Raw genomic sequence first — 26069 nt, forward strand, 5'->3', positions numbered from 1 at the left:
ACCATTTATATATGTACAGTTAAAAAATGTATTGCATTTTTATGAAATGAGTTATTAATTTAGAAATGCCGGGGTTCTTTTCACCGTTACGTCACATATGTTTCGTGTTGGTAAGTAAGCTTCTAGTTAAATGTGTCATTGTTACATGTATGTGTTTTCTCAGTTTCCTGTTTGCCCTTATCTGGTTTTGTTCTGGTTCCTCTCATTAGTTCATTATTAGTTAATCATCTCGTTTGCTCATTCGTCTGAATCTCTTTATAAGCCTTTAGTTCCTTGAGTTTCGTGGTCCTGTCTACATTTGTAACCCTTGCTTGAAAACGTTCTCTGACATTGCTCATCATCATTAAGAGTTCCCCGTTCCCTGGAGGAGACATAACGTTACAGTCTTGGTTCCTTATGAAGTGATGTTAAAAACTATGTCAGACAGGAAACCACAGCAATCACATGAGACCTGCTTTTCAGAGTGGTAGACAGAGCATACGATGAGAGAAATGAGAGGCTTGCACTGTTTTGTTCTTTGGATATTTCCAATTTTTTCTGCCACAATAGCTACTAAAAAAAGTAAGTATTAATATGCTGTACATTTTTACATTTCAGCTCCAAAATATGAGTATAATCATGCAATTTTAACTTTAAGAATGACCGTTGATTATAGTCGTGTTTACACTTTTGCGGCATAGTAAAACTGAAATGAATGTTTTTATAAATCTGTGAATAACTGTAGTGATAAGGATTGAATAATTGATTACAATGCTATTTACGTCCCATGATTTGACATGTTTGCAGGGGAGCATTGTTATGAGGTTCCAGTAAACTGTCAGAAGGAAAAGAATGTTCCATTGTGAGTTTTTGATATCTTGATCTTCGATCTTGCAACAAAACATGTTCTAAGAGCATTTTGCTAACTACCAACTGGCATGGTGAATATTAAATATTAAGGCAATGTCCCATTTATCATTTTGCAAACATTATGTGAAAGTTACTTTTGAATGCTAATACTTTTGACGTATTAGAAATGAATAAATAACGTTTTGAGAATAATATTAACTTTGAAATTAATGTTCTATTAACATTATTGGAAAAGGCTTTGAGAGTTAGAATATTAGCCAAAGTCCTGAGAACATTCATGTTACCTATAGGAAGTATAAAGAAAAAAAAAAAAAATAGATGTCATAAATGTATAAAATAGACAGGTTGGTTTACTGTCAGGTAATATTTTATAGTGTTTAGAGGTGTAACATGTATTGAATGTATTTTTTAACAGGTGTATTGAAGATAAAATGAGAAATTGCTCATCTGCAGCCCCTAGGCTACCTGACCAAGCATATTTCTCTACACTGATTTCCTCAGAGGTAAGACTAAATGGCTAAATTTACAGAACCCATATATAGACAAAGTCAGTGTTTGAATAGTAGGCTATTATAATCTATACATAAAAGTCATTCTATATATTCTATCAAATAATTGCCATCTTATGATAAATCACTTGTTGTATTTCTCAATTTTAAGTCGCTTTAGATAAAAGCATCTGCCAAATGAATAAATGTAAATGTAAAAGAATATTAGGTTTAAGACAGTAGTTACTGTCTGACTGACTAACTTTAAAGAAAAAAAAAAAAAAAACATTAAGCAAGAAACAAAGTTCACGTGTCAGCAACAGTCAGCAGTATTGGAAGATCAGTTAGGTCACACGCTGGATTGTGTCTTCACGGTTTTTTTTTCTTTTTCAGGAAACAGTCAATACACATAGAGGATATGTAATCCACATCTCAGATGAAGCATTGATGAGGAGCAGTAATGGACAGGGGGATGCAGATTTGATTGTTTCTCTTCTCGATGAGACTTTCTTCAGGGTAAGCAGCAGTTTAAACATCAAGGTATGCAGAATGACTATATGTCTGTCCCTTAAAGACTTGTTTGTGTCTACCTCAATGTGATTTTATCTACTTTGGGCAACATCTGCATTTCATAACCCAGTGGTTTCTTCTTTGAATCATTTGTCATTGTGGTGTTGACACAGAAGGGGAATGACCCGAGTAAATCAGGTCCAATATTGTATGGGCAAACTGTGTTGGGAGTTTGGCTTGGTAAGAATGAAGTTCAGAACCTTTCTCAGCCTGTTCAGCTCACATTCATAAACACCAATCAGGTGAGATGTTTTTTCACATCACACTATAACACAATTGTAAAGACACACCGTGGCCCTTGTGGATTTTGCTTACCAGTTGCAAATTTTTACTTCTGTAAACGTGTGCTTTTTTTTTTATTGCAGAGTGAAAATGGAACCTGTGTCTACTGGGATCTTGAAAAAAATGGCACAGGTCGGTATGATTTTCACACCATCAACAATAAACCTCTCCATATAAACTAAACCATATGTTCAGTTCTCTATAATCTAGGTCCTTCTCAGATGGTGGCATTTGTGTGTGTGTGTGTGTGTGTGTGTGTGTGTGTGTGTGTGTGTGTGTGTGTGTGTGTGTGTGTGTGTGTGTGTGTGTGTGTTGATTTTTATACTGCTATACTCTTAAGAAATCATTTTTCCCATCTCAGGCCCAAAGTACCAGAATTGATTCAGACTCTTAATATACACATGAAATGCAGTTTCAGATTTATATAAAATGTTTCTCAAGGTTAGTTTATACATTTTCAAAGTTTTTTTTTTCCATCTGGTACAATATTCATAAAAATGATCATTTTCAGTTTCATGTTATAAAAACACTCAATTTCAAGGGGCATTGCCTCTTGCAGAAACGGAAGTAAACGCCCACTGCTGTAATTGGCTAACTTCATCACACTTTATTCTGTACAGCATGTTCTGTGTTTTAATAGTCGAGATGGCAAGCGCCGTGTTAGAATTATATTTTGAATTATATTTATATTTTGAATTAAAGTTTGAGCTTTTGTAATCAAAAACGATGATTACAACAGTCTGTTTCAGTGTGGAAATTGCTTCTACATGCTTAATTTTATAGTTTTAAAACAGTATATAGTTTTAAAAGTACTATTTTTACTCGTCGTATTACAAAATACACTGTATGTACACAGGTGTACTAATTTTATTAGCATTGTAAAACAATGCTGGTTCAGCATTTATTACAAACACACTGTCAGATTAAAAATAAATGTACTGTACTTACCTGAATTGCCTCTGAGGACAAAATGCTTACCACTGCCATATCTTTAAATAAAAGATATTCTGAAAAAAACAGCAGCATTGCCAGCTTTAAGCCTAAACCTAACTGCTATATTATTTTAATCCTGTAACAGTGCATTTGTAATGAATTTACGTTTTATTTAAATTCACTCAATTCTGGTAGGATCGCTCTGTTCGTTGTACCTTACAGTATATTAATTCACAAATTATAATACTAACAATTACTAAAGTATAATGAGTTAAAACCAAGCTATTTCTTGTTTGGTGTCAGCCCTGTTACATTTGATTAAATACAACTTTTGAGGGTTTTGATGGGAAAGGAACGACAGGCCCACATTCAGCCACTTAATAGTCTAAAGTATGGGTACTTGGCCACACACCACTTCCCACTAAACTAAATAAAGTCACAACTATGGACTGAAAGTTGCCAGTCATAAGAGTTATGTTGTTGTCAATAAGAACGAGTGACAGAGATGCTGGAATGGTAAACTGGGGGGTTTAACTTGTGTTGGCCTGAAGCTGAGAAAAGAGACGGTGTGAATGCAAGATGATAAAACTCTGTAATGTCACTGCAACGTCACTGTTTCCTGAGAACGACCTATTTATTTTGTAACTGTCATTATGAGTGTGAAAACTAACATCATATATTACAGTTCTCATTTGAAGAGATGTTTTTGGATCGACTTTTTGTTTTAGTGTACATATGTGTGTCTGTTTGTCAGGTAACTGGAGGACAGACGGCTGTAACACTACCATCATTAATGGAGACATTGTATGCAGTTGTAATCATCTGAGCTTTTTTGCAGTGCTCATTGTAAGTGCATTTATCATGTAATGCTCTTCAGTCACCTTTTTAGTTTTAAAATGTTCACTTTTAAAAGGGTCATGAACTGCATTTTTTAATTATTTGATAATGTTACCTGAGGTGCACTTATGTTAGTATGATTTTTACATGTCGTAATTTTGAAATAAATGGCATTTTCTACATTTTAGCCCTCTGATATGATCATTCTGTTTGAAGTGTCTGCTGTCAGACTTAATGAAAGTGACGTGACATGTGGCCAAGTAGGGTGACCCATACTCTGAATTTGTACTCTGCAATTAAAGTGCACACACACCCAGAGCATTGGGTCTGTTATAGGGGTCCAAGGCTGAAAGGGGGGCCCCCCTGACGATTTCAACTGGCTGAGGCCAACCTAAAAAGTCGCTCAGGACAGTTGATGGGCCACTGCTTAGCGCCATCACAAAGGCTTGTCAATTGCATGTGATTTTAAGCCTGGACAATTTAAATATTCAAAAGAGTTTAAAGCATTCAAGCACAAAACAAAAAACAACTAGTACAACGAGTACTTGTGCACCGTGTTCGGTGCACACACAAAGAGTCGCGCCAGACAGCGTGCAAACACCAAACCCAGCTCTCCTTCGCATCCTCTCACGAAAGTGATGACTATGTCTTAACTGAACATAAACAGTTGAGAAATTCAGATGTTTATCATTATATAGGATGCACTGTCTCTTAAAGCGACTGCACCTAATTTACTAGCTGCTGTCAGTGTCCTCAATGTTAATTTGGTTTGTTTGATTTCTCGATTCATGACCCCTTTAAATTAAACTGGGTTATTTAGCAGTACTTATATGAATATCCTCTTTTGTCCTCAATGTTTCTGAAAGAATCCTCAAATTCCTGAAGCGTCCCATGTTGTCCCTCTCAACTACATTTCATACATTGGCTCTGCCCTTTCAATAGCATTTACAGCGCTAATGATTGTTATATTTTTGTGCCAGAGGTAAGCTTTTAAATCAGATTTCTCATATATTTTCATAATGAGATGTTCTGAGATGTTCAGAATCAGATATAAACAGATAATCTCTGTCACCATTCTCCCCTCAGGAAGAAGCAATGTGAGCATTCAGTCATCATTCATGTGCAGCTCTCAGGTTCCCTTTTCTTGTTGCACATCTCGTTCTTGTGCAGCGTGTGGTTTTCAGGCCACAGAGACATTGATTCAGTGTGTCAAGCTCTAGGACTTCTCCTACACTGGTGCCTTTTAGCCACCTTCACTTGGACAGCCATCGAGGGCTTCCACCTGTACCTGCTGCTGGTGCGGGTCTTCAATATCTACATCAAGAGATACCTGCTTAAACTCAGTCTTGTGGGATGGGGTGAGTTCAAATTCACATTTTTGTATCAATAGTAGATATACTATTTCTGCAGTACTCATCTAGGGCCCTATATTGTGGAAAACGCAGATGGAATTTTCCACAATATTGGGCCCTAGATGAGTAATGCAATTATGAAAATTATGAAATTCCAGTCATAATTGTTTTTAATTTACTGTATAACACAGAATGTCATAAAATTTGCCAAAATTTGGATTAATAAATCAAAAGTCAGGCTGTACATTTAATCAAATTACGATATTATGGACTAGTGTCTGTGAATATTAAACCTCAAAAACCTTAACTGATAGAATATGAATGTTCAACTATTTGTGCACACCCCTAATTTAAACGGATCAAATCGGGGAAAATAGCCTACATTAAAGAGAATTACCAAACATGAATGAAATATGCAGGCAGACACTGTCAAAACGGCAATCAAGAAATTATACGATACCCTCGAAACAACACATGCACCATTTTTAATGTCAACAGTCAGAATAAACCAATTTAAATGCAAAAAGTGCCCAATATAAGTGATATGAAAAAGCAAACTCCTGTTTACTCTGTTACTGAAGCCAGATTGGTTTTGTGTACTGCACAAACCAATGGCGCTTGAGCCCGCCAAAGGGGGGGAGGGGGAGCCGACTTGAGCTTCACTGGAAGATTAGGAGCTGGCTTATCTTTTCCGGAAGTTCTAAATAGCACTCTATGCATCTGGTCAATTGGGCAGGAACCCACCCAATCTGGCAAAACTGAATCTGAAGCGTCTGTCACACATGCTGTTGTGAATAATTAAGCGAAGTGTCTTCTCATAGGATAAGGACACGCAGTCTCATGAATAATTATGAGACGATGTACTATAGTCCTTTGCCACGTCACAAGCTGTGATGTCAACACGATGTAGATTTTAAACCCGGAAGATCAAAATGGCACAAAAAAGCTCCAAATTGACCAGTTTTCTCCACCAATTTAAATTAATGGATGCTAAAATCTCCAGTAGTCTGGGATTTCATGACATTAAACCATGCCTTAAAATCGATTTCATAAAAAATAAAACAGATTTCATCCTGGACTCGCTTTCCAAAAATGGCAAATCTTCACTAGAATTTGTATGGTTAGTTCACTATAGTCAAAATAGTCATTAATTAACCCCCGTGACATGCTGTTGTGATCAGCAATCTGTGTAATTTGCTTAAATTACTAAGAAGTTAAAATTTGGTGTGAACAACTAACTGTTAATAAAACTTAATAAAAAATCTCATTCAAGAGCTGAGCTAAAATGAAAAGTTAAAATTCTAATTTCAAATTAGCCTTATATCAGGGTATCTTCCGATCATATTGAAAGCAGAAAAATAAGATAATGTCGCCTTTTTTAATTTTTTGGAAAAAAAACAGAATTCGGCTTTTTTTTTCTTCTTTTTAACGTTTAGGGATAGAAAATTAATACCCTGTTTGAATATTCGATCTCTGCATGTGGGTGGGAATTAAACACACCTTCCCACTGATTGGTCAACCAAACATTAAACCGTGCATCATTTATTGTTCCCCAGTTCCATGCAACCGAATAATAGTCCTTCACTGCAACAGTTGGATTTTTAATGCGTTTATTTCAACTATATTTCATCTCTTTCTCTTTAGACAATCAGGCTAACGAATGGCTTGACACGAACCGTGTAGGCATAAATTCAGCAACCTACCTGAGAAATATTTGTTTATCTCATAAATATTAATTAATAAATATTTATTAATATTATTAATCACGAACTGGGGAACATGGTTTGATGTTTGGTTTAACAAATAATTGGGACGGGGCGTTTAATTCCCGCCCACATGCAAAGATAAAATATTCAAGCTGTTGTAAAAACAAAAAAAATAAAGCCAAATTTTAAAAAAAAAAAATTTTGAAAAATAAAAAAGACAGTGTTTTCGCATTTTTCTGTTTTCATTATTAAATAATAATAAATAAATAATCGGAAGATACCCTGATTAGCATCCTGTTTGCTACCTCGATTCAAATTGAATTCAAATTCTGGAATCAAAGTGGACTGTAAAAGGCAAACTCAACTCAATCCTGAATAGTGTACCAGGCACAACACAACATTCTGATCAACAACTTTATTTGTGTTCCATGGAGGAACACAAGGGCAAGTAAATAATGAGAATTTTGGGGTGAACTGACCTTTAAATAACAATTACATTTAAATTAAACATGTATTATAAGCTTGTTTTATTGTATTCATCTTTTCCTATAGGTGTACCCACCATTACAGTGATAATATGCAGTGTGGCTAAAGTGTATGGCAAATATACCTTTTACACGTCTGAAGAAAACTCAACAATCACGCCTCTGTAAGGTCACTCTATTCATATTGCACTGCAATTTTACTTCTCCATCATCTCTCAAGCCTATAACAGGAGTGTTTTTATTGGCTTCTTCTCGTTTAGATGCTGGATAAACACACAGATAGTGAGCTACATTACTGTCAACGGTTATCTCGGGCTGGTGATGCTCTTTAACATGGTTATGCTGGGGGTGTTGCTGGTTAAGATGCGCAAATTAAGATCACAAACTCTTCAGATTAAAGACCAGCGGAGGAGAGTATGGAAAGAATGGGTGTCTCTACTCGGGCTCAGCTGTGTTCTGGGAGTGCCCTGGGTACTGGCTTTCTCCACCTATGGCCCCTTGAGTCTCCCTGCGCTCTATGTTTTCACCATTCTCAACAGTTTACAGGGTAAGAATTTGTTAGTGTTATTTGAAACAAAAGCATGTGTTAATTAGGTACAATCATATTAACTGTCACTTTCATTAATACTTCTCTCATCGCTTTTTGAAAGCAAGAAAAAAAATACTTTGGTGTGAAAACTATTAGATATGGGAGACAAAACTTTGTGAATAGTATAGCATTAAAACATAGTGTTTTGAAAATGTAAATAAAGTTTTTACAGAGCTTTATTTACACATTAAATGGCAAAAAAAAAATGTAAATAAACTTCTAAATTTCTGTTTAGCAGTCCCTATATGACATAATTTAGTGGTGCTTGCTAGTTGCAAACCTTTTACAAAAAATACACATATTCATAAAAAGTACATAAATCATTTGAAAGTGGTGCAGAAACCCAGTATTAGATATAATGTAGATTTAGTGCTAGTTAAGGGCTCTGAGCTTTTACAAAAATACACATCCATAAAAAGTACTTCAATCATTTGAAAGTAGAAACCCAAATTAGTATTGAGTATTGATTTGCCCATCCCTAATAATGAATGATTGGATACGCTTTGCCTCAAATTCAGCTCCGATGCAGTATTAGGGATGATGTCAGGTAAAGGCTCTGAGTTTTAACATTTTTCAGACCTGCCACTTACTTCTGTCACGTTCGCAAATGTCCAAAACCGCAAGAGTATTGAGGCAGACCCGATTCACTAAATTAGACACTTGAACACTTGAAACCAGTGTTGCCAAGTCATTTTAAAGGGAAGTTACTAAAGGCAGATTGATTTGTTGCAAAAAAGTTTGATAAATGCATTGTTATGCCATTGCGCAATTGCAAACACAAAACTGTCACTGTGTGGCATACACGATGAAGATTACTCAACACAATATTTATATGAATTTCTACTTGTGTACAACCACCTGTAGTGTATAAGGGAAAAAAGGACAATGAGTAGGCCTATTACTCAAACTGACTGGCCATCTCAGCAAACAAATATATCATTTTAAATATGTTCATTTAGATTTGTTTGTAAAAGTATATATTTATAAATTATTTGTTAAAAGTAATATACAGTGCCTTGTAAAAGTATTCATACCCCTTCATTTTTTTCACGATTTGTTATGTTGCTGCCTTATGTTAACTGCTTTAAATTACTTTTTTTTCTACATCAGTCTACACTCCATATACCATATTGACAAAGCAAAAACAGAATTGTCACAACTTTGTAAATTACAAATAAAAAAACTGAAATAAGTACATTGCATAAGTATTCATACCCTTTACTAAATATTTAGCTGAAGTAACAAGCTTTGCTCATCAACATTTGCCAATTATGAATGATGAATTAATGAATGATGCATTTATATAGTGCTTTATTGTGTATTGCTGTACACCCAAAGCGCTTTACAATCATGTGGGGGGGGGGGGGTCCCTCCTCTACCACCACCACCATTATCTACCATTCTCCTCCTCACCTCTTCACCTCTCAAGCTCTTTCAGGTTGGATGCTCTTTCAGGCAGATGCACATTTTCAGGTTTCTCCAGAAATATTTGATTGGGTTCAAGTCCAGGCTGTGGCTAAGCCACTCAAGGACATTCACAGCGTTGTGTACAGTATAAGCCACTCTTGCTGTGTGCTTAGGGTCACTGCCCTGTTGGAAGGTAAACCTTCTGCCCAGTTTGAGGTTCTGAATGCTCTGGACTGGGTTTTCAATAAGGCTATCTAAATATTTTGGTGCATTGAGCTTTTCTTCTACTCTGATGAGTCCCTCAGTCCCTGCTGCTGAAAAGCTACCAGCCCACTTTACTTTTGGTATGATATTCTGCATGTGATGAGCAGAGCTGGTTCCCTTCAAACATGATGCTTGGAATTGAGGTTCATCAGACAAGATCATATTATTTCTCAAAGTCTGAGGGTCCTTTAGGTGCTTTTTTGCCAATTCTAAGTGTGTTTTCATGTCTACACTGAAGAGAGGATTGAGTCTTGCCACACTGCCAGATCGGTGGAGTGTTGCAGTGGTGTTTGTCCTGTAGATTTCTCCTATCTCCACATATGATCATGGAGCTCAACTAGAGTGACCATCAGGTTCTTCGTCACCACTCGAACCAAAGCCCTTCTCCATCAATTGCTCAGTTTGGCCAGGAGGACAGCTCTAAGAAGAATCCTGGTTGTTTCAAAATTCTTCCATTAAGGGTAACGGAGACTACATGCTTCTGTAACCCTTCAATGAAGCAGAATTTTTTTCTGAACTCTTCCCCAGATGTGTGGCTTGACACAAGTCCGTTTCAGAGCTCTACAGACAGTTCTTTTGACCCCAGGACTTTGTTTGCTCTGATATGCATTATCAGCTGTTAGACCTTTTATTAAGACATATTTGCCTTTCCAAATAATACCCATTCAATTGAATTTGCCACAGGTTACCTTCACTCGAAGTGTAGTGTAGTAACATCTACAAGCAATTTAAATGCTCCTGAGCTAAATATCAACTGTCCCAGATAAGAGTATGAATACTTACGCAATGGAATCATTTAAGTTTTTTTATTTTTAATAAATTTGAGAAGATGTTAAAAACCTGTTTTTTGCTGTACCATTATGGTGTATGGAGTATAGATTTATGTGGAAAAAAGTCATTTAAAGCAGTTTAGCATAAGGCAGCAACATAACAAAACGTGAAAAAAAATTAAGGGGTATGAATACTTTCGCAAGGCACTGTATAAACATTTTTATGATCGGATTTGAATTATTGAAGTTACACGTTTTTGAACAATTACATTTTATGTATTTTATTAACTATTATTCTAAGCAGTTACCATTTTAAGCAGTGTATGTAACAGTGTATGCAGTGTATGTTAAGCAGTGGGTACAATATACTGTGTTATTCCATGGTCTGTCTGAATACTCGATTCTGATTGGCTGGCAGGTATTGATTAAATTCGTTTAACTGCACACGTAGTTCCAGGTCAGTTTAATCACCGTTCCATATTAATGCGCTGCTTTAATTGACGCACACTAACCAACGCACATCTACAAATACATGCTATAATTCATTCAAATAAATGTGGTCTTACCGCACTTACCGCATTTCTTCTCTGTGTCTGATTTGAAGCAGGCAGAATGCTAGCGCTAACGAGACATAACTGACGGAAATAACCTTCATTTTTACCCATTCGGACAAATATTGCGCTGCAAAGAGCAATACAAGTTTTAACTTGTCTATAACTTGGCAAATGACCGCCAAGTCTCCGCTTCGCGTCGGGCGGTTATTTGCCTCCACGTCGTGCTAGCCATTGATTATCCCTTACTTATATTTCTGTATTTATTTTTCACGTGTTTTACCTGTATTTTTAATTACGCGTTGCATTTTGTTGTGTTTTAGAGTGACAGAAAATGTAATGGATAATGTCCTTTGAGTCATACATTTTACAAATAGCTACATAGCTACAATAGCTACAAAAATGTTTCTGCCATTCATAGACGTCCAGCATAATCATTTCTCAGTTTTATATGAATTACACTGATACTAGTGAGCTTTAGAGGGTGGTCTACACTTAAAATGAATTGCCTTTCCTTTACAAAACAGAAGAAGCAACTTGGGCATCACATTTTCACTAGGCTACTTGTCATCAAATAGTCCTTGTGTTTGCCTCACCGATGATTTATTGTTTTTCTCGGGATTTGTAGCCTATTCTGCTGTAGATTTGCTGATTCTCCCGTTTTTATCTGCTGGTAAAGCGTGATAATAAGTGTGTTATTTTCGCTTTTTGCATCACTAAACTACATTAGATTAGATTACTGCGCTACTACTGTATCTACAGAGACGGGTCATTTCATTTCAACAAAATGAAATATTCAGATGACTTCACAAAATTATTTCATAATGTGTAAAACATGTTTAAATTCAGCATTTCCTATTATTATTATTATTATTATTATTAAATATTTGAATTATTAAAATGTCATATTTTGTTGTGTCTATGCTATTAAAGCCCTGTGATGTATAAGTGGTGTAGTTACAGAATCTCCCAGTATGGCTAACTTGACCGCTTGGATGCAGATTACTAGGCCTACGTGTTGTTTCTTTACAGCCATATGTAAAAGTGTTATTTCTTGGGTGTCACGATTTTAAAGTTCATAACATTGTGACACCCGGGAAATAATGGTTTGGATCTTTTCTACAGCATGACAGGAAAACAAATAAATGAGCTCATTTAATTTTTCTCAATTTATGCACAAATTGTAACTAACTGTGTCAAACTCAACCATTCAACCCCATTTTTTGATAATTAAGTAAGTCCACTGACTGACCATTTGTTCAAAAAGTATATAATTTTTTATTGATTTTAATGCATATTTAAGTGTCAGTTGTTTATTTATTTGATTTGAGTCAGGATTTCGGGCCTAAATTTGCCATGTGATGCAGAAGCTCGTGATTAAAAAATATCTTATCTGGCATTAATACTGTCCATTTCACCCTCTAGGTCTCTTTATTTTCTTGTGGTTTTTGACTCTCACATGTCAAGCACGGAAAGAGGAACACATTTCATCAAAAGGCACCATTCAGGCCAGCTTCAACAGTAATGACGACATTGTGAATATAAGATAACATCACAGTGGAGTTTGAAGGTGGACCCTCCATTCTACACCAAATCTTCAGTTCCTTTTTATTGTTATTTTGTTCATTTGGAGCTTTGTGATTTTCAAACTGGGGTCTACAGAGACTGCAAGGGGGCGCTAAAGGGAATCGGCATAGAGTATTAGGGGAATATTTATTTCTAAATGTGTTGACATGTCCGTTGTAATTACATTCCGGAATAGTTTGTTGTGTTTTACATCTTTTCATTGCCTCTATCAACTTCCTGGCAGTTAAGACACTGCTCTGTGTAAAGCATGTTAAGAAAAATGCTATAAAATAATTCCAAAATTGTTCTAACATTGTGTGGAAAAAAAACTGTAAATATGTTCTAATCTAAATAATATTTAGTGCAATGAAAAAAGTAAGTAAATTTGTTTAGGAAACAATTTATTACGTGCTTTTTTATCACATACAGTAAATTGAGCTTTATGCAATAAAATATATTGCTTTATATTTTTGAAAGGATGTCATATTTGTGGGTGTTTGCTGTTAAATGAAAGCATCTGTCCAATTAAAGTATAACTTTAATGAGAGCGCTCTCTATATGATTCAATGTGCATTCAGATGCAAGTTTAGCACCACCTAGTGTTCAGAAAGCACAATTTATAATAGGAAACGTCCTTATTACACATTTTTCCTTTTTTTACCCACAATTTAAAATATATATATATATATATATATATTGAAGACTGCACCAAAATCACTGACAAACATTTACTTTAAACATTTTATGAAAATACCAATGTGAGGAAAATTGAGATACAAAATTTTATCAATGGTAATATTACAAAAAGTATAAAAAGTGCACAAAAACTTCTTTACAGCATACAGACAGCTTTGAATAAATAACACAAGTTAAAAAATTACAAATTAACGTAATGAAATGATCAGCTAAATCTCTGGTAAGGCACATTGATTGAGAATGTGCCGCATTAATAGTTTAAAACATTTTTCCCTGAAATTTATCGACATCTTGTATTTGCTCTCATGCATTTTAAGAACAAGAGCTTGAAGCCAACAGTAATGCTGACTCAAAGTATTGCTGGTGAATAAAAACAAGCATTCATTCAAATAATACACTGAAATACAACCAAAATCTTGAACCAATAATATTGGTGAACTTCAGAGCCTAAACAGATTTTTTTTTTTCCCAAAAAGGCAATTCTGTCATATTTCAATTAATCCAAACGAGGATAAAAAAAATAAAAAATAAACATACAAAAGGCTGCAGTCAATACAAAAAAAGCTGAAAGACTGTACAATTTCATATTCGATTACCTTTAGTGTACAATATTGAAACATGGGACAACGTGGTAAAATTCATCAATCAGTAATATCTCTTACTCTCTGTATTAGAACACTCTCATACAACAATAAAATAAAATACAAACACCACCAACAGTCATAAAACAGATCATGCCTACAAATACATTATGCATGCTTTCATATGCCATTGTGTAAATGATAACCGTTTAAATACTAAAGATTTTACAAAGAATCCAAGAATTTACAACTGCTCCCCGGGCGCCGCAACATAAATGGCTGCCCACTGCTCCGGGTGTGTGTTCACGGTGTGTGTGTGTTCACTGCTGTGTGTGTGCACGATGGATGGGTTAAATGCAGAGCACGAATTCCGAGTATGGGTCACCATACTTGGCTGTATGTCACTTCACTTTCAAACACAGACACAGTCAACTTCCGAGAGGTATTTCTCGGGAATATCAAAAATCTGTTCAGTTATTTCTGTGCGGCTCAGTCCAAAGATCATCTGAGCTAATTTTGGGAATAATTGAATCGATTTTGAAGGAGTAGTAGCAAAAACACTGTTTTTCATTTGCTTCAAAATGGCTGACAGACACCATGTTGGAAAATGACAAATGAGACATCGTCAGAATCGGCATAACCCAGGGAACGAAACGACATAAAAATTATACATTTTGGACAACATTTTCAAAAGTTATAAAAGTTTTTGCAAGAATCGTTATATCTCTGGAACACTAGGTGGTGCTGTAGTCATTCTTCCGGGGTACCTCCGGGACATGGTGTTGATGGTCCCTACCGATTTTTGTGCATATATGTCAAATGGTTCAAAAGATATTGCAATTCATGACAAATTTCAAAATGGTGGACACATGGTTCAGCCAATCCTGGCAAAATTCCTCTGATTCGGCATGATCCAAGTAATCCATATTCATAATTTTCTGACTGACTGTTCAAAGGTTATAAGCGAAAATGTGCATTTTTGGTATCATGACCCAAAAGTGGTGCTGTTCCCAACTTTGGCATGGACTCTCAGATCATGGTGTTGATGAAGCATACCAAGTTTCATTTCGACTGATCAAAGTTTGGCCGAGATACAGCCTCTGAACCAATTTTGGGTCGACCTCGTTACGTTCACAACATCATAACTTTTTTTTTCACTAGTACTCAAAAAATTCTGTTAAGTCATTTCTATTCAGCTCAGTCCAACGGTCATCTGAACCAATTTTGGGAAGAATTGGATCAATTTTGAAGGAGTATCGAAAAGACTGAATACTGTACTTTTCAAAATGGCCGCTACTGTAATGGGTGGAGTCTTAATGTAAGCTATTGAATGTGATCAGCATGAAGAGAGTAATCAGGTGTACTTAGTTTCGTTTTTCTAGAATTAGGGGTTCAGGAGTTATTACCATTTCAATGTTGAATTTGTGAACTGGTGGTGGCGCTATAGAGTTCGATCTAGAGACCCCAAAGTTGGTCAGATCACTATTCATTGCCATCACTACAAGTGTGCCAAATTTCATCGTTTTCCTATGTTCCGTTCATAGGGCTGCCATAGACTCCCATGGGAAGAAAATAAAGAAAACATACGATTACAATATGGGCTACAGCCCCTTTGGGGCTTGGCCCCTAATTATGAAGTCACAACACTAGTCTAGGAGGATGTGAAATACAAAATTTTGGGTTCCTTGTTTCCCTTTTAAGTATAAGTAGAAGAATACAGTGGCGTAAAGACTAAAGGAAAGGAGAATGGAAACTTTTTGAAAACAAAAAAAAAATGGTGGACTGAAGCATCATGTTTGTCTGTTTACAGGGTTTTACATCTTTGTGTGAATGTGTGGTACAGTGAGGAAAAACCGAGCGTGAACACCCCATTCCAAGTCCAGTCTGGCTCCAAATAAGATCCTCTCATTCAGTTCTTACTAAAACCTCTGACATGATTTTACAAGACGACATCTTCCAGCTGACCCACAGAAATGCCCCTGGGTTAATGAAAATCACACTTATACAACAGGCAATTCTTCTCAAGCTGTTCAGTTTAATTTTTTTGTAAGAGTATTTCCTTTGGTCATAACAGTGTTACGGTTTGGTATATGGAGCAAAACGCACGACAGGAATAAAGTTCAAAAGGGTTCTTTTAATAATCCACCGGATAGAACGTATATCCAAACACAAATCAAACGATAGCAGACAAACTGGTCAGGATGAACACAGGCTTAAATGCAACACGTAATCAAAAGAAAACAGAAACAGGTCAGGGGCTAGTTAACTAATCAGGAAACTAGGTCAACCAAAGACATGAAAAACCACAACTAAAACAGCAGACTTGTGACAAACAGTGCATCGAAGACAAAAAAAAAAAAAAATCCTCTTTGTAGCTGTAGACATACTAAAACCTTATCTATTTTCTAACAAATGTAATCTCAAACCTTCTTATCATATGTAACAAAAATATTAAAATAAATATGGTAAATGCACAGTTGTTCTGTTAATAATTTAATAATAAATCTATAAGTCTGAAATGTATGTTTGAGTCTACTGGAAACACATTACAATAACACCATTTTACATATGTGCATTTAAATGTTTTATTGCATGTTTAAATGTAATTACTTATTAATTTTAGAAATGTCTGGATTCTTTTCACCATAACATGTATGTTTCATGTTGGTAAGTAGAAATCCTCCAGTTAAATGTGTCACAGTTAAAAACTATGCCATACAGGAAACCACAGCAATCACATGATACCTGGTTTTTCAGAGTTAGTTGACAGATGCTACAAGCACTAGAGGAATAGAACAATCAAGGAGAGAAATGAGAGGTTTATTCTGTGTTGTTTTTTGGCTATTTTCTTCAGCAATAAGGCCTGGGCTAGGTGAGTCAGAATATACTTTCTATTTTTATATAATTCCCAATTAGGAGTATAATATTTAGTATTTCCTCACAAATTGTTTTAATATATGCTTGTGAATATTTGATTGAATGTTATATGGTTTGAGTTCAAATTAATTAAAAAGACTATTTACCGCCATTATAATCTTCTGCAGGTGAGAATATGTCATGTCATAAGGTTACAGACTATTGTACTTCACAAACAGATGCTGCAGGGTAAGGGTGTTTTATCCACAAATATTGTAACAAGTAAAAAGTTTTGAAATGTTTGATGTCACAAATTAATTATTATTAATGGAATGCTTAGTTAACATTTTCCAATGTTTAAATGTAAGAATATTTTTCAACAGGTGTTTAGAACAGAAAATGAGACAATGCTTCATTTCGAAAACCCGTTACATCAAACCACTAAACTATGTACCAAAATAATTAACTCTTCAGAGGTAAGACTAAATATCAGTGCTTCTTAATCATGATTTAACATACATTTATACACAATCCACGACAAAGTCCATGTTTGAATAGTATGGAAGCCCGTTTCCACCACCTTGAGAAAAAATCTAATCGCTTGTTCTGTACTCTAGAACTGTATAATCTATCATTAAATAATGATTTCAGATAAATTATCTGCATGTAGTCTTTTGTTACTCTGCCAGACAATGAAGTTTATGAAGAAATGAAAGCCATTACACATATGAATTTAATGAATAGATGTTCATTTCGATGATTTGTTAGTTGTATTAGCTGTCACTTTGATGCATCACATGCATAAACCTACAATATAGCCCAATCTCATCTCGCTAGCACAAAGCATAGTTGTTCCTTACCATGGCAACCGCTTGGTCTTCAGCATCCCACACCGCTTCTTGCAGGACATGTGAACGTGAAAAATGCTTAATGTGGCTTAAAGTACAATGATTAATACAGGATACAGTATTATTGCTCATGCATACAGGCAAGCATAAGAACCCAGAATTTGAACACAACACCCAAAGTTGCATGTTAAGCGTTTTCCTATAGAAAACCGTTATAGAAAATGCTGCATAAAAGTTGCTGTTTTCATATTTTGGGTCCACCTGAATGCCTGTATATACAGTATGCATGATCATAAAGTTGTGTACTGAATTTGGTTCAATCTGTCTTTGTAATTCAAGCCACGTTAAGCATTTTTCACATTAAGCGTTTGTCCTGCAAGAAGCGGTGTGGGATGCTGAAGACCAAGCGGTTGCCGTGGTAACGAACAATGATGCTTTGCACTTTTGAAATGAGATGGCTTACTGTATGAAGCATGTGATGCATGAAAGGGACAGCTAATAAAACTAATAAATCATTGGACGCAATATAAAGAGATACTAAGTCATAATTATGAGAAAGTATCTCATTATTATGACTTACAGAATTATATTTTTTCTCAAGGTGGTGGAAATGGGCTTCCGTAGAATAGTAACATCACATAAATAATAATCATAATAATCAGCTATTCTATAAATAATAATGCATATTATGACTAATTAGACAATGTGTTTAGTCAAAACAATAAACAGAAGTTATAAAATGTCAGGCACATGGACTTGGTTCTTACTAATACAGGAAGATCAATTAGGTCACATACTGGATTGTGCCTTCACCTTTGATTTTGCAGGCAACACTGGATACAGAAAAAGGATATATAATCAACATCTCTAACGAAGCATTACAAATGAGCAGAAGTAGACGGGAGAGAAACAATGATACAGACGTGTATCTGATAGCGTTCCTTCTCAGCGAGAATTTCTTCAGGGTCAGCGGTAGTTCAGACATCAAGGTACACAGCAGCACTGTCTGTCCCTCAACGCTTTGTGTCAAAAATGTGAATTTATCTTCTATTGGCAACATTTCTCTTTCATAAACGTGTGGTTTCTTCTTCATTTGTAATTGTGGTGTTGACAGAAGGGAAATAACTCAAATGTGTCAGACCCAATATTGCATGGGCAAAGCGTGTTGGGAGTTTGGCTTGGTGTGAAAGAAGTTCACAATCTTTCACAGCCTGTTCAGCTAAGATTCATAAACACCAATCAGGTCAGATGCTTTCACATCACACTATAATGTGATGACCTTCTGGATTTTGTTTGTCAGTCACCGATTCTCATTTCTGTTAAAGTGTGCTTTTATTATTGCAGAGTGAAAATGGAATCTGTGTCTACTGGCATCTCGATAAAAATGGCACAGGTCAGTATGATTGTCCTGCCCTTTTCAGAACCAAAAATATGGCTGTTGTAAACTTAAAATACTTAATTATTAGAATACAAAAAAAGAAGTACTATCCTCTAGAATCTAGGTCATTCCCAGACGGTGCCATTTGTGTGCGTTTGTGTTCATTTCGACACCGATACTGATACTTTCAAGAAAGTTTTCCCACCTAAGGCCCAAAGTTGGGGGGTTTCACTTGTGCTGGCCTGAAGTTGAGGCGAAAACTGTGTGAAAAACCAACCCACATATTTTTGAACTGTTATAATAAGTGTGAAAACCAATGCCATATACATAGTTGAGTGTTACGCGTTACACAGTAATGTAATGTGTTACATTTTCAATTTATGTAATTTGATTACAGTTACTAACGTCAATAAAATTACGTTACTTAAGTTACAAATGCAGTGTTAAAAAATATGAAGTAAAAATGCATGTCAGTATGCCCTTTAATAAATCACAGAAGATTGTGAGCTAAAATGCAGACGAGTCCTACAACATTTAGGTGCAATGAAAGGTTGCTTATCATGTTTCAAAATGTTGCACTGAATTTCACATATTTTAGTCTGGCATTGATTTTTGGGAAAAGTTCAACAAGCGAATGTGCACAAGTTTATGTCACTGTAACTATATAAGTAATATAAGTAAAAAATAAATAACTTATGAGAATGAGATCCTCCACTGGATTAAGTCGTGTCGCATCGCATTCTTCTTCTGAGGTAAATTCAAGGCTTATTCCTCACAGCGCATCTTCTTCCAAAAACAAAATGTAGCCTAGATGAACTTTTCTTTGTTTACAGAGGTGATGTGGTTATTCACATATTCGCGCTTGGTTTTGCGTGGATGATTATCGTATAGTGCGCTATGTGCATGGGCGTGATCATATTAGCTCAGATGGGAGAGACTTTACTTCGCGTTGGTTTCATACGGATTATTTTATCAGAGAATTCGTTTTTTTCGATATGACTTGCTTATTTTAAAAATAGACACTTCAAGCTTTCTTTAGATATATTTCTCATGTCATTTTCGTTCATTTTAGTGACTCGTTTCAGTAATATATTCACGGAGACTGAGAATGGAAAAAGCGCACCCTATTTGTTTTCTTTACTTTAAAAAAAAAAAAGAAAGAACTATGAGTTTAACTTGTATTTTTTAGGTTTCATAACTTGAAAAGTAAAGTAAACTTGAAAATAACTTGAAAATAAAGTAATTAATCTAATTACTTTTTAAATGCAGTAATCAGTAATGCAATCAGTTTTAAAGAAGTAATTAGTAATTTGTAGTGGATTACTTTTTTTTTTTATTTACCCAAAACTGGTCAAATATTACGGTTCTCATTTGAATCAATGTTTTTGCTTTGACTTTTTGTTTTAGTGTATGTGTCTGTTTATCAGGTAACTGGAGGACTGATGGCTGTAAGACTACCATTGACAACGGAGACTTTGTGTGTAGTTGTAATCATCTGAGCTTTTTTGCAGTGCTCATTGTAAGTGCATTTGTCATGTTATACTCTTCAGTCACCATTTTTTGTTTTAAATGAAATTTGGCTGTTTAGCAGTACTCATTTGAATGTCCTCTTTTGTCCTCAATGTTTCTGAAAGAATCCTGAAATTCCTGAAGTCTCCCATATTGTCCCTCTTAGCTACATTTCATACATTGGCTCTGCCCTTTCAATAGCATTTACAGTGCTAATGATTGTTATATTTCTGTGCCAGAAGTAAGTTCATTTTTAAATAAGATTTCTCATACAGTTTCAGAATGAGATGTTCTGTGGTATAGATATAAACAGATAATCTCTGTCACCATTCTCCCCTCAGGAAGAAGCAATGTGAGCACGCAGTCATCATTCATGTGCAGCTCTCAGGCTCCCTTTTCTTGTTGCACATCTCGTTCTTGTGCAGCGTCTGGTTTTCAGGCCACAGAGACATTGATTCAGTGTGTCAAGCTCTAGGACTTCTCCTACACTGGTGCCTTTTAGCCACCTTCACTTGGACAGCCATCGAGGGCTTCCACCTGTACCTGCTGCTGGTGCGGGTCTTCAATATCTACATCAAGAGATACCTGCTTAAACTCAGTCTTGTGGGATGGGGTGAGTTCAAATTCACATTTTTGTATCAACAGTAGATATACTATTTCTGCATTACTCATCTAGGGCCCAATGATTGTAGAAAACATGGTTGGAATTGTGAAATCTAGTCATAAATTTTTTTTATTTACTGTATAAGAGGAAATGTCTCAAAATTTGGCAAAATTTGCATGAATAAATAAAAAATTGGGCTGTACATTTAATCAAATTACCAGACATTAAACCGTGCCGTCATCAGTTGTTCCCCAGTTCTGTGCAACAGGATAATAATACTCCACTGCTACAGTTGTACGCATTTATTTAACTATGATTCTTTCTCTTCAAACAACCAGGCAAATGAATGGCTTAACACAAACCATCCCGGGGAAATACCTAACAAGGCTTAATTCTGTGTAAGAATAAATTCAGCAACATACGCAATAATATATTATTTTATGTCATAAATATGAGTTTACTGTGCATCTGCACTAACTACCCTCTACCCTACATCTAATATTGAGTATTAATTGATATCAAACAAAAGTAATTTTTTTAATTTTCTTTGCCAGCTAAACTTCCAAAGCAGTGTCACAGAACTGCTGCGCGACTGACTCTCAGCATAGCTCACATAGTGGTGTTTTGTTTCTGAATGAGTCTTTGATTCATTCAGGAATATAATCAAGTGCCTCTCTATACTATTGGGTCATTGAATCACTCAAATAATTAATTCAGTTTTGAGCAAATAGGTTGAATGGATGACTCATTCATTAACACCATGACGTCACATAAAACATAAAAAAATGTCAGCATCTGGGAGTAAGAGTAAAGAAGACATTTGATAAATTAGAAAAATGTGACAATGCGAAAGAGAACTCAGTTCGGTTTGGTTTTCTGACCACATACACCTGAATCACAGATACAGAAAAGCGCCTCTCAGACAGTGCACGAGTACTGAATTCAAGGCATAGTTTACCCAAAAATGAAAATTTGATGTTTATCTGCTTACCCCAAGGGCATCCAAGATGTAGGTGACTTTGTTTCTTCAGTAGAACGCAAACAAAGATTTTTAACTCAAACCGCTGCAGTCTGTCAGTCATATAATGGCAGTCAATGGGACTCACGGCTTTGAGAGAAAAAAAACATACACAGACAAAACCATATTAAACCCTGCAGCTCGTGATGATACATTGAGGTCTAAAGACACGATCTGTGCAAGAAACTGAACAGTATTTGAATAGTTTTTTTACCTCTGATCTGCCGCCCGGTCCAACTGTCCTGAGCTCATTCACACAACAGCCGGCGCGTGACGCATCTTCTTCTTGCTTTATGGCGGATCGCAGACTTATAAGTGCATTACCACCAGCTATCTCTCAAATGGACCATTGACACTCCTAATTAAGATTGTAGATAGAATGTCAATGGTCCATTTGAGAGATAGGTGGCGGATGTCAAATGATGTCAAATTGTCAATTTTGGTGAGTATTCGCCTAAACACACTCGGTTACGTATTTAGTGAACATAAAAAGTTGGTAGAACATCGGATCTGTATATTGCATTCGTGCAGACAGTTTTAAAGGCAGAGCAGCCTAATTTAGTGCTGTTGTCTGTCTCATTAATATTAATCAAACAGCACAAGAAAGAGAGAAAATCAGTCACTGCTCTTCTTGACTGAATCACGTTAGTAAGGATTAATCTAATTTAATTTGTATAAATAAATGTCTGCTTGAAAGAATGAAAAATGTTGTAAGCAAGTTGTTAAAAAGAATGCATGTTATAAAACCATTGGTATTTCACCGGAAAGAAGACCATGTTCTTGTTTTGTTTTTTTTGTTTTTTTGTGAAAAGTGGTTTTATTTAATTTTAAGCAATAAGACATGTGTCACAGCAGTTAAATCTGTCTCTATATTGCATGTTTAAATATATTTAATTTATATTTAATATATAATGAGCTAGGACACAATAACGAAACCCATTAGATTTTAGTCAATTAAGCCTACTGTAGATTTAGTCGACTAAAATCTTATGATATTTAGTCAAATAAAACTAAAACGAAAACAATTTAGATGACTAAAAAATGACTAAATGGCATTATCAAAATACTGACTAAAACTAAATAAAAATTTGCTGTCAAAATTACATTATGCAATTTAATTACTGTGTAAATGCTTTTACTGCCCTTTGGGCAGCCTTAAACTTTAAATACATGTAAAAGCAACTATCATTACTATTATTCTGTTGCGTGGAACTGGGGAAAAACTGAGGACAGAACAGTTTAATGTTTGGTTGACCAATTAGTGGGAAGGAGTGTTTAATTCCCGCCCACATTCAGAGATTGAATATGTATGTTTAATTATTGTTTAAATGTTAAAAAACGAAACTCAATTAAATAATGGCATTTTGGGTGAACTGACCTTTAAATAACAATTACATTTAAATTAAGCATGTATTATAAGCTTGTTTAATTTTATTAATATTTTCCATAGGTGTACCCACCATTACAGTGATAATATGCAGTGTGGCTAAAGTGTATGGCAAATATACCTTTTACACGTCTGAAGAAAACTCAACAATCACGCCTCTGTAAGGTCACTCTATTCATATTGCACTGCAATTTTACTTCTCCATCATCTCTCAAGCCTATAACAGGAGTGTTTTTATTGGCTTCTTCTCGTTTAGATGCTGGATAAACACACAGATAGTGAGCTACATTACTGTCAACGGTTATCTCGGGCTGGTGATGCTCTTTAACATGGTTATGCTGGGGGTGTTGCTGGTTAAGATGCGCAAATTAAGATCACAAACTCTTCAGATTAAAGACCAGCGGAGGAGAGTATGGAAAGAATGGGTGTCTCTACTCGGGCTCAGCTGTGTTCTGGGAGTGCCCTGGGTACTGGCTTTCTCCACCTATGGCCCCTTGAGTCTCCCTGCGCTCTATGTTTTCACCATTCTCAACAGTTTACAGGGTAAGAATTCGTTAGTGTTATTTGAAACAAAAGCATGTGTTAATTAGGTACAATCATATTAACTGTCACTTCCATTAATACTTCTCTCATCGCTTTTTGAAAGCAAGAAAAAAAAGGACTTTGGTGTGAAAACTATTAGATATGGGATACAAAATTTAGTATAGCATTATAATGTAGTGTTTTTGAAAAAGTTTTTACAGAGCTTTATTTACACATTCAAAAAAAAAATTTAAATAAACTTCTAAATTTCTGTTTAGCAGTCCCTATATGACATAATTTAGTGGTGCTTCTATTTAAGTGATAAAAAGTAGTTGCAAACCTTTTACAAAAATACACATATTCATAAAAAGTACATAAATAAAAAGTACATAAGTACTTGAACTTGAACTTGAACTAAATCATTTGAAAGTGGTGCAGAAACCCAGTATTAGATATAATGTAGATTTAGTGCTAGTTAAGGGCTCTGAGCTTTTACAAAAATACACATCCATAAAAAGTACTTCAATCATTTGAAAGTAGAAACCCAAATTAGTATTGAGTATTGATTTGCCCATCTCTAATAATGAATGATTGGATACGCTTTGCCTCAAATTCAGCTCCGATGCAGTATTAGGGATGATGTCAGGTAAAGGCTCTGAGTTTTAACATTTTTCAGACCTGCCACTTACTTCTGTCACGTCTACATGTTCTCAAATGTCCAAAACCACAAGTATTGAGGCAGACCCCATTCACAAAATTACTCACGGCTTCAAAACCAGTGTTGCCAAGTCATTTTCAGGGGAAGTTGCTAAAGGCAGGTTGATTTGTTGCTAAAAGTTGCTAAATGCGTTATGTCATTGTGCAATTGCAAACACATTTACTGTGCTGTAGTAAATGGTGTAGTTACAGAATCTCCCAGTAGGGCTAACTGGTCCTAACCAGTCTTGACCGCTTGGATGCAGATTACTAGGCCTGCATGTTGTTTCTTTACAGCCATATGTAAAACTAACTGTGTCAAACTCAACCATTCAATCCCGTTTTTTGATAATTAAGCAAGTCCTTTGACTGACATTTGTTCAAAAAGTAAAAAATGTTGACATAATTTTAATGCATATTTAAGTGCCAGTTTATTTGTTTGATTTGAGTCAGGATTTTGGGCCTAAATTTGCCATGTGATGCAGAAGCTCGTGATTAAAATATATCTTATCTGGCATTAATACTGTCCATTTCACCCTCTAGGTCTCTTTATTTTCTTGTGGTTTTTGACTCTCACATGTCAAGCACGGAAAGAGGAACACATTTCATCAAAAGGCACCATTCAGGCCAGCTTCAACAGTAATGACATTGTGAATATAAGATAACATCACAGTGGAGTTTGAAGGTGGACCCTCCATTCTACACCAAATCTTCACTCTAGTTCCTTTTTATAGTTATTTTGCTCATTTGGAGCTTTGTGATTTTCAAACTGGGGTCTACAGAGACTGCAAGGGGGCGCTAAAGGGAATCGGCATAGAGTAATAGAGGAATATTTATTTCTAAATGTGTTGACATGTCCGTTGTAATTACATTCCGGAATAGTTTGTTGTGTTTTACATCTTTTCATTGCCTCTATCAACTTCCTGGCAGTTAAGACACTGCTCTGTGTAAAGCATGTTAAGAAAAATGCTATAAAATAATTCCAAAATTGTTCTAACATTGGGTGGGTAAAAACATAATTTAATAGTAAATATGTTCTAATCTAAATAATATTTAGTGCAATGATAAAAGTAAACTTGTTTAGGAAACAATTTATTACGTGCTTTTTTATCACATACGGTAAATTGAGCTTTATGCAATAAAATATATTGCTTTCTATTTTTGAAAGGATGTCATATTTGTGGGTGTTTGCTGTTAAATGAAAGCATCTGTCCAATTAAAGTATAACTTTAATGAGAGCGCTCTCTATATGATTCAATGTGCATTCAGATGCAAGTTTAGCACCACCTAGTGTTCAGAAAGCACAATTTATAATAGGAAACGTC

General features: G+C 35.4%; 2 protein-coding genes across 4 annotated transcripts; both read left to right on the forward strand.

The window, feature by feature from the left end:
* The first annotated feature begins 421 nt into the window (after positions 1-421).
* Positions 422-13196, forward strand: LOC306888304 (adhesion G protein-coupled receptor G3-like). 3 transcript variants are annotated; one of them, XM_079446518.1, is made up of 12 exons: positions 422-561; positions 787-841; positions 1265-1352; positions 1731-1853; positions 2021-2149; positions 2273-2321; positions 3877-3968; positions 4826-4941; positions 5046-5317; positions 7570-7666; positions 7763-8049; positions 12509-13195. In XM_079446518.1, the coding sequence occupies exons 1-12, from the start codon at positions 483-485 to the stop codon at positions 12631-12633; spliced, it is 1512 nt and encodes a 503-aa protein (XP_079302644.1). In that variant the 5' UTR covers positions 422-482; the 3' UTR covers positions 12634-13195. The 3 variants fall into 3 exon arrangements, with proteins under 3 accessions (XP_079302644.1, XP_079302643.1, XP_079302642.1); XM_079446517.1 differs by having other exon boundaries at positions 432-561; positions 1731-1877; positions 12509-13196; XM_079446516.1 differs by having other exon boundaries at positions 432-561; positions 2021-2321.
* Positions 13197-16687: 3491 nt separating this feature from the next.
* LOC306880740 (adhesion G-protein coupled receptor G5-like) lies at positions 16688-25981 on the forward strand. Its single transcript, XM_079434477.1, has 12 exons — positions 16688-16798; positions 16971-17031; positions 17166-17258; positions 18458-18619; positions 18745-18873; positions 18975-19023; positions 20436-20527; positions 20643-20758; positions 20859-21130; positions 23590-23686; positions 23783-24069; positions 25288-25981. The coding sequence occupies exons 3-12, from the start codon at positions 17190-17192 to the stop codon at positions 25407-25409; spliced, it is 1395 nt and encodes a 464-aa protein (XP_079290603.1). The 5' UTR covers positions 16688-16798; positions 16971-17031; positions 17166-17189; the 3' UTR covers positions 25410-25981.
* Positions 25982-26069: the final 88 nt, after the last annotated feature.

Source organism: Barbus barbus (genome assembly GCF_936440315.1).
Source record: "Barbus barbus genome assembly, chromosome: 2".
In the NCBI taxonomy this organism is placed as follows: Eukaryota; Metazoa; Chordata; class Actinopteri; order Cypriniformes; family Cyprinidae; genus Barbus; species Barbus barbus.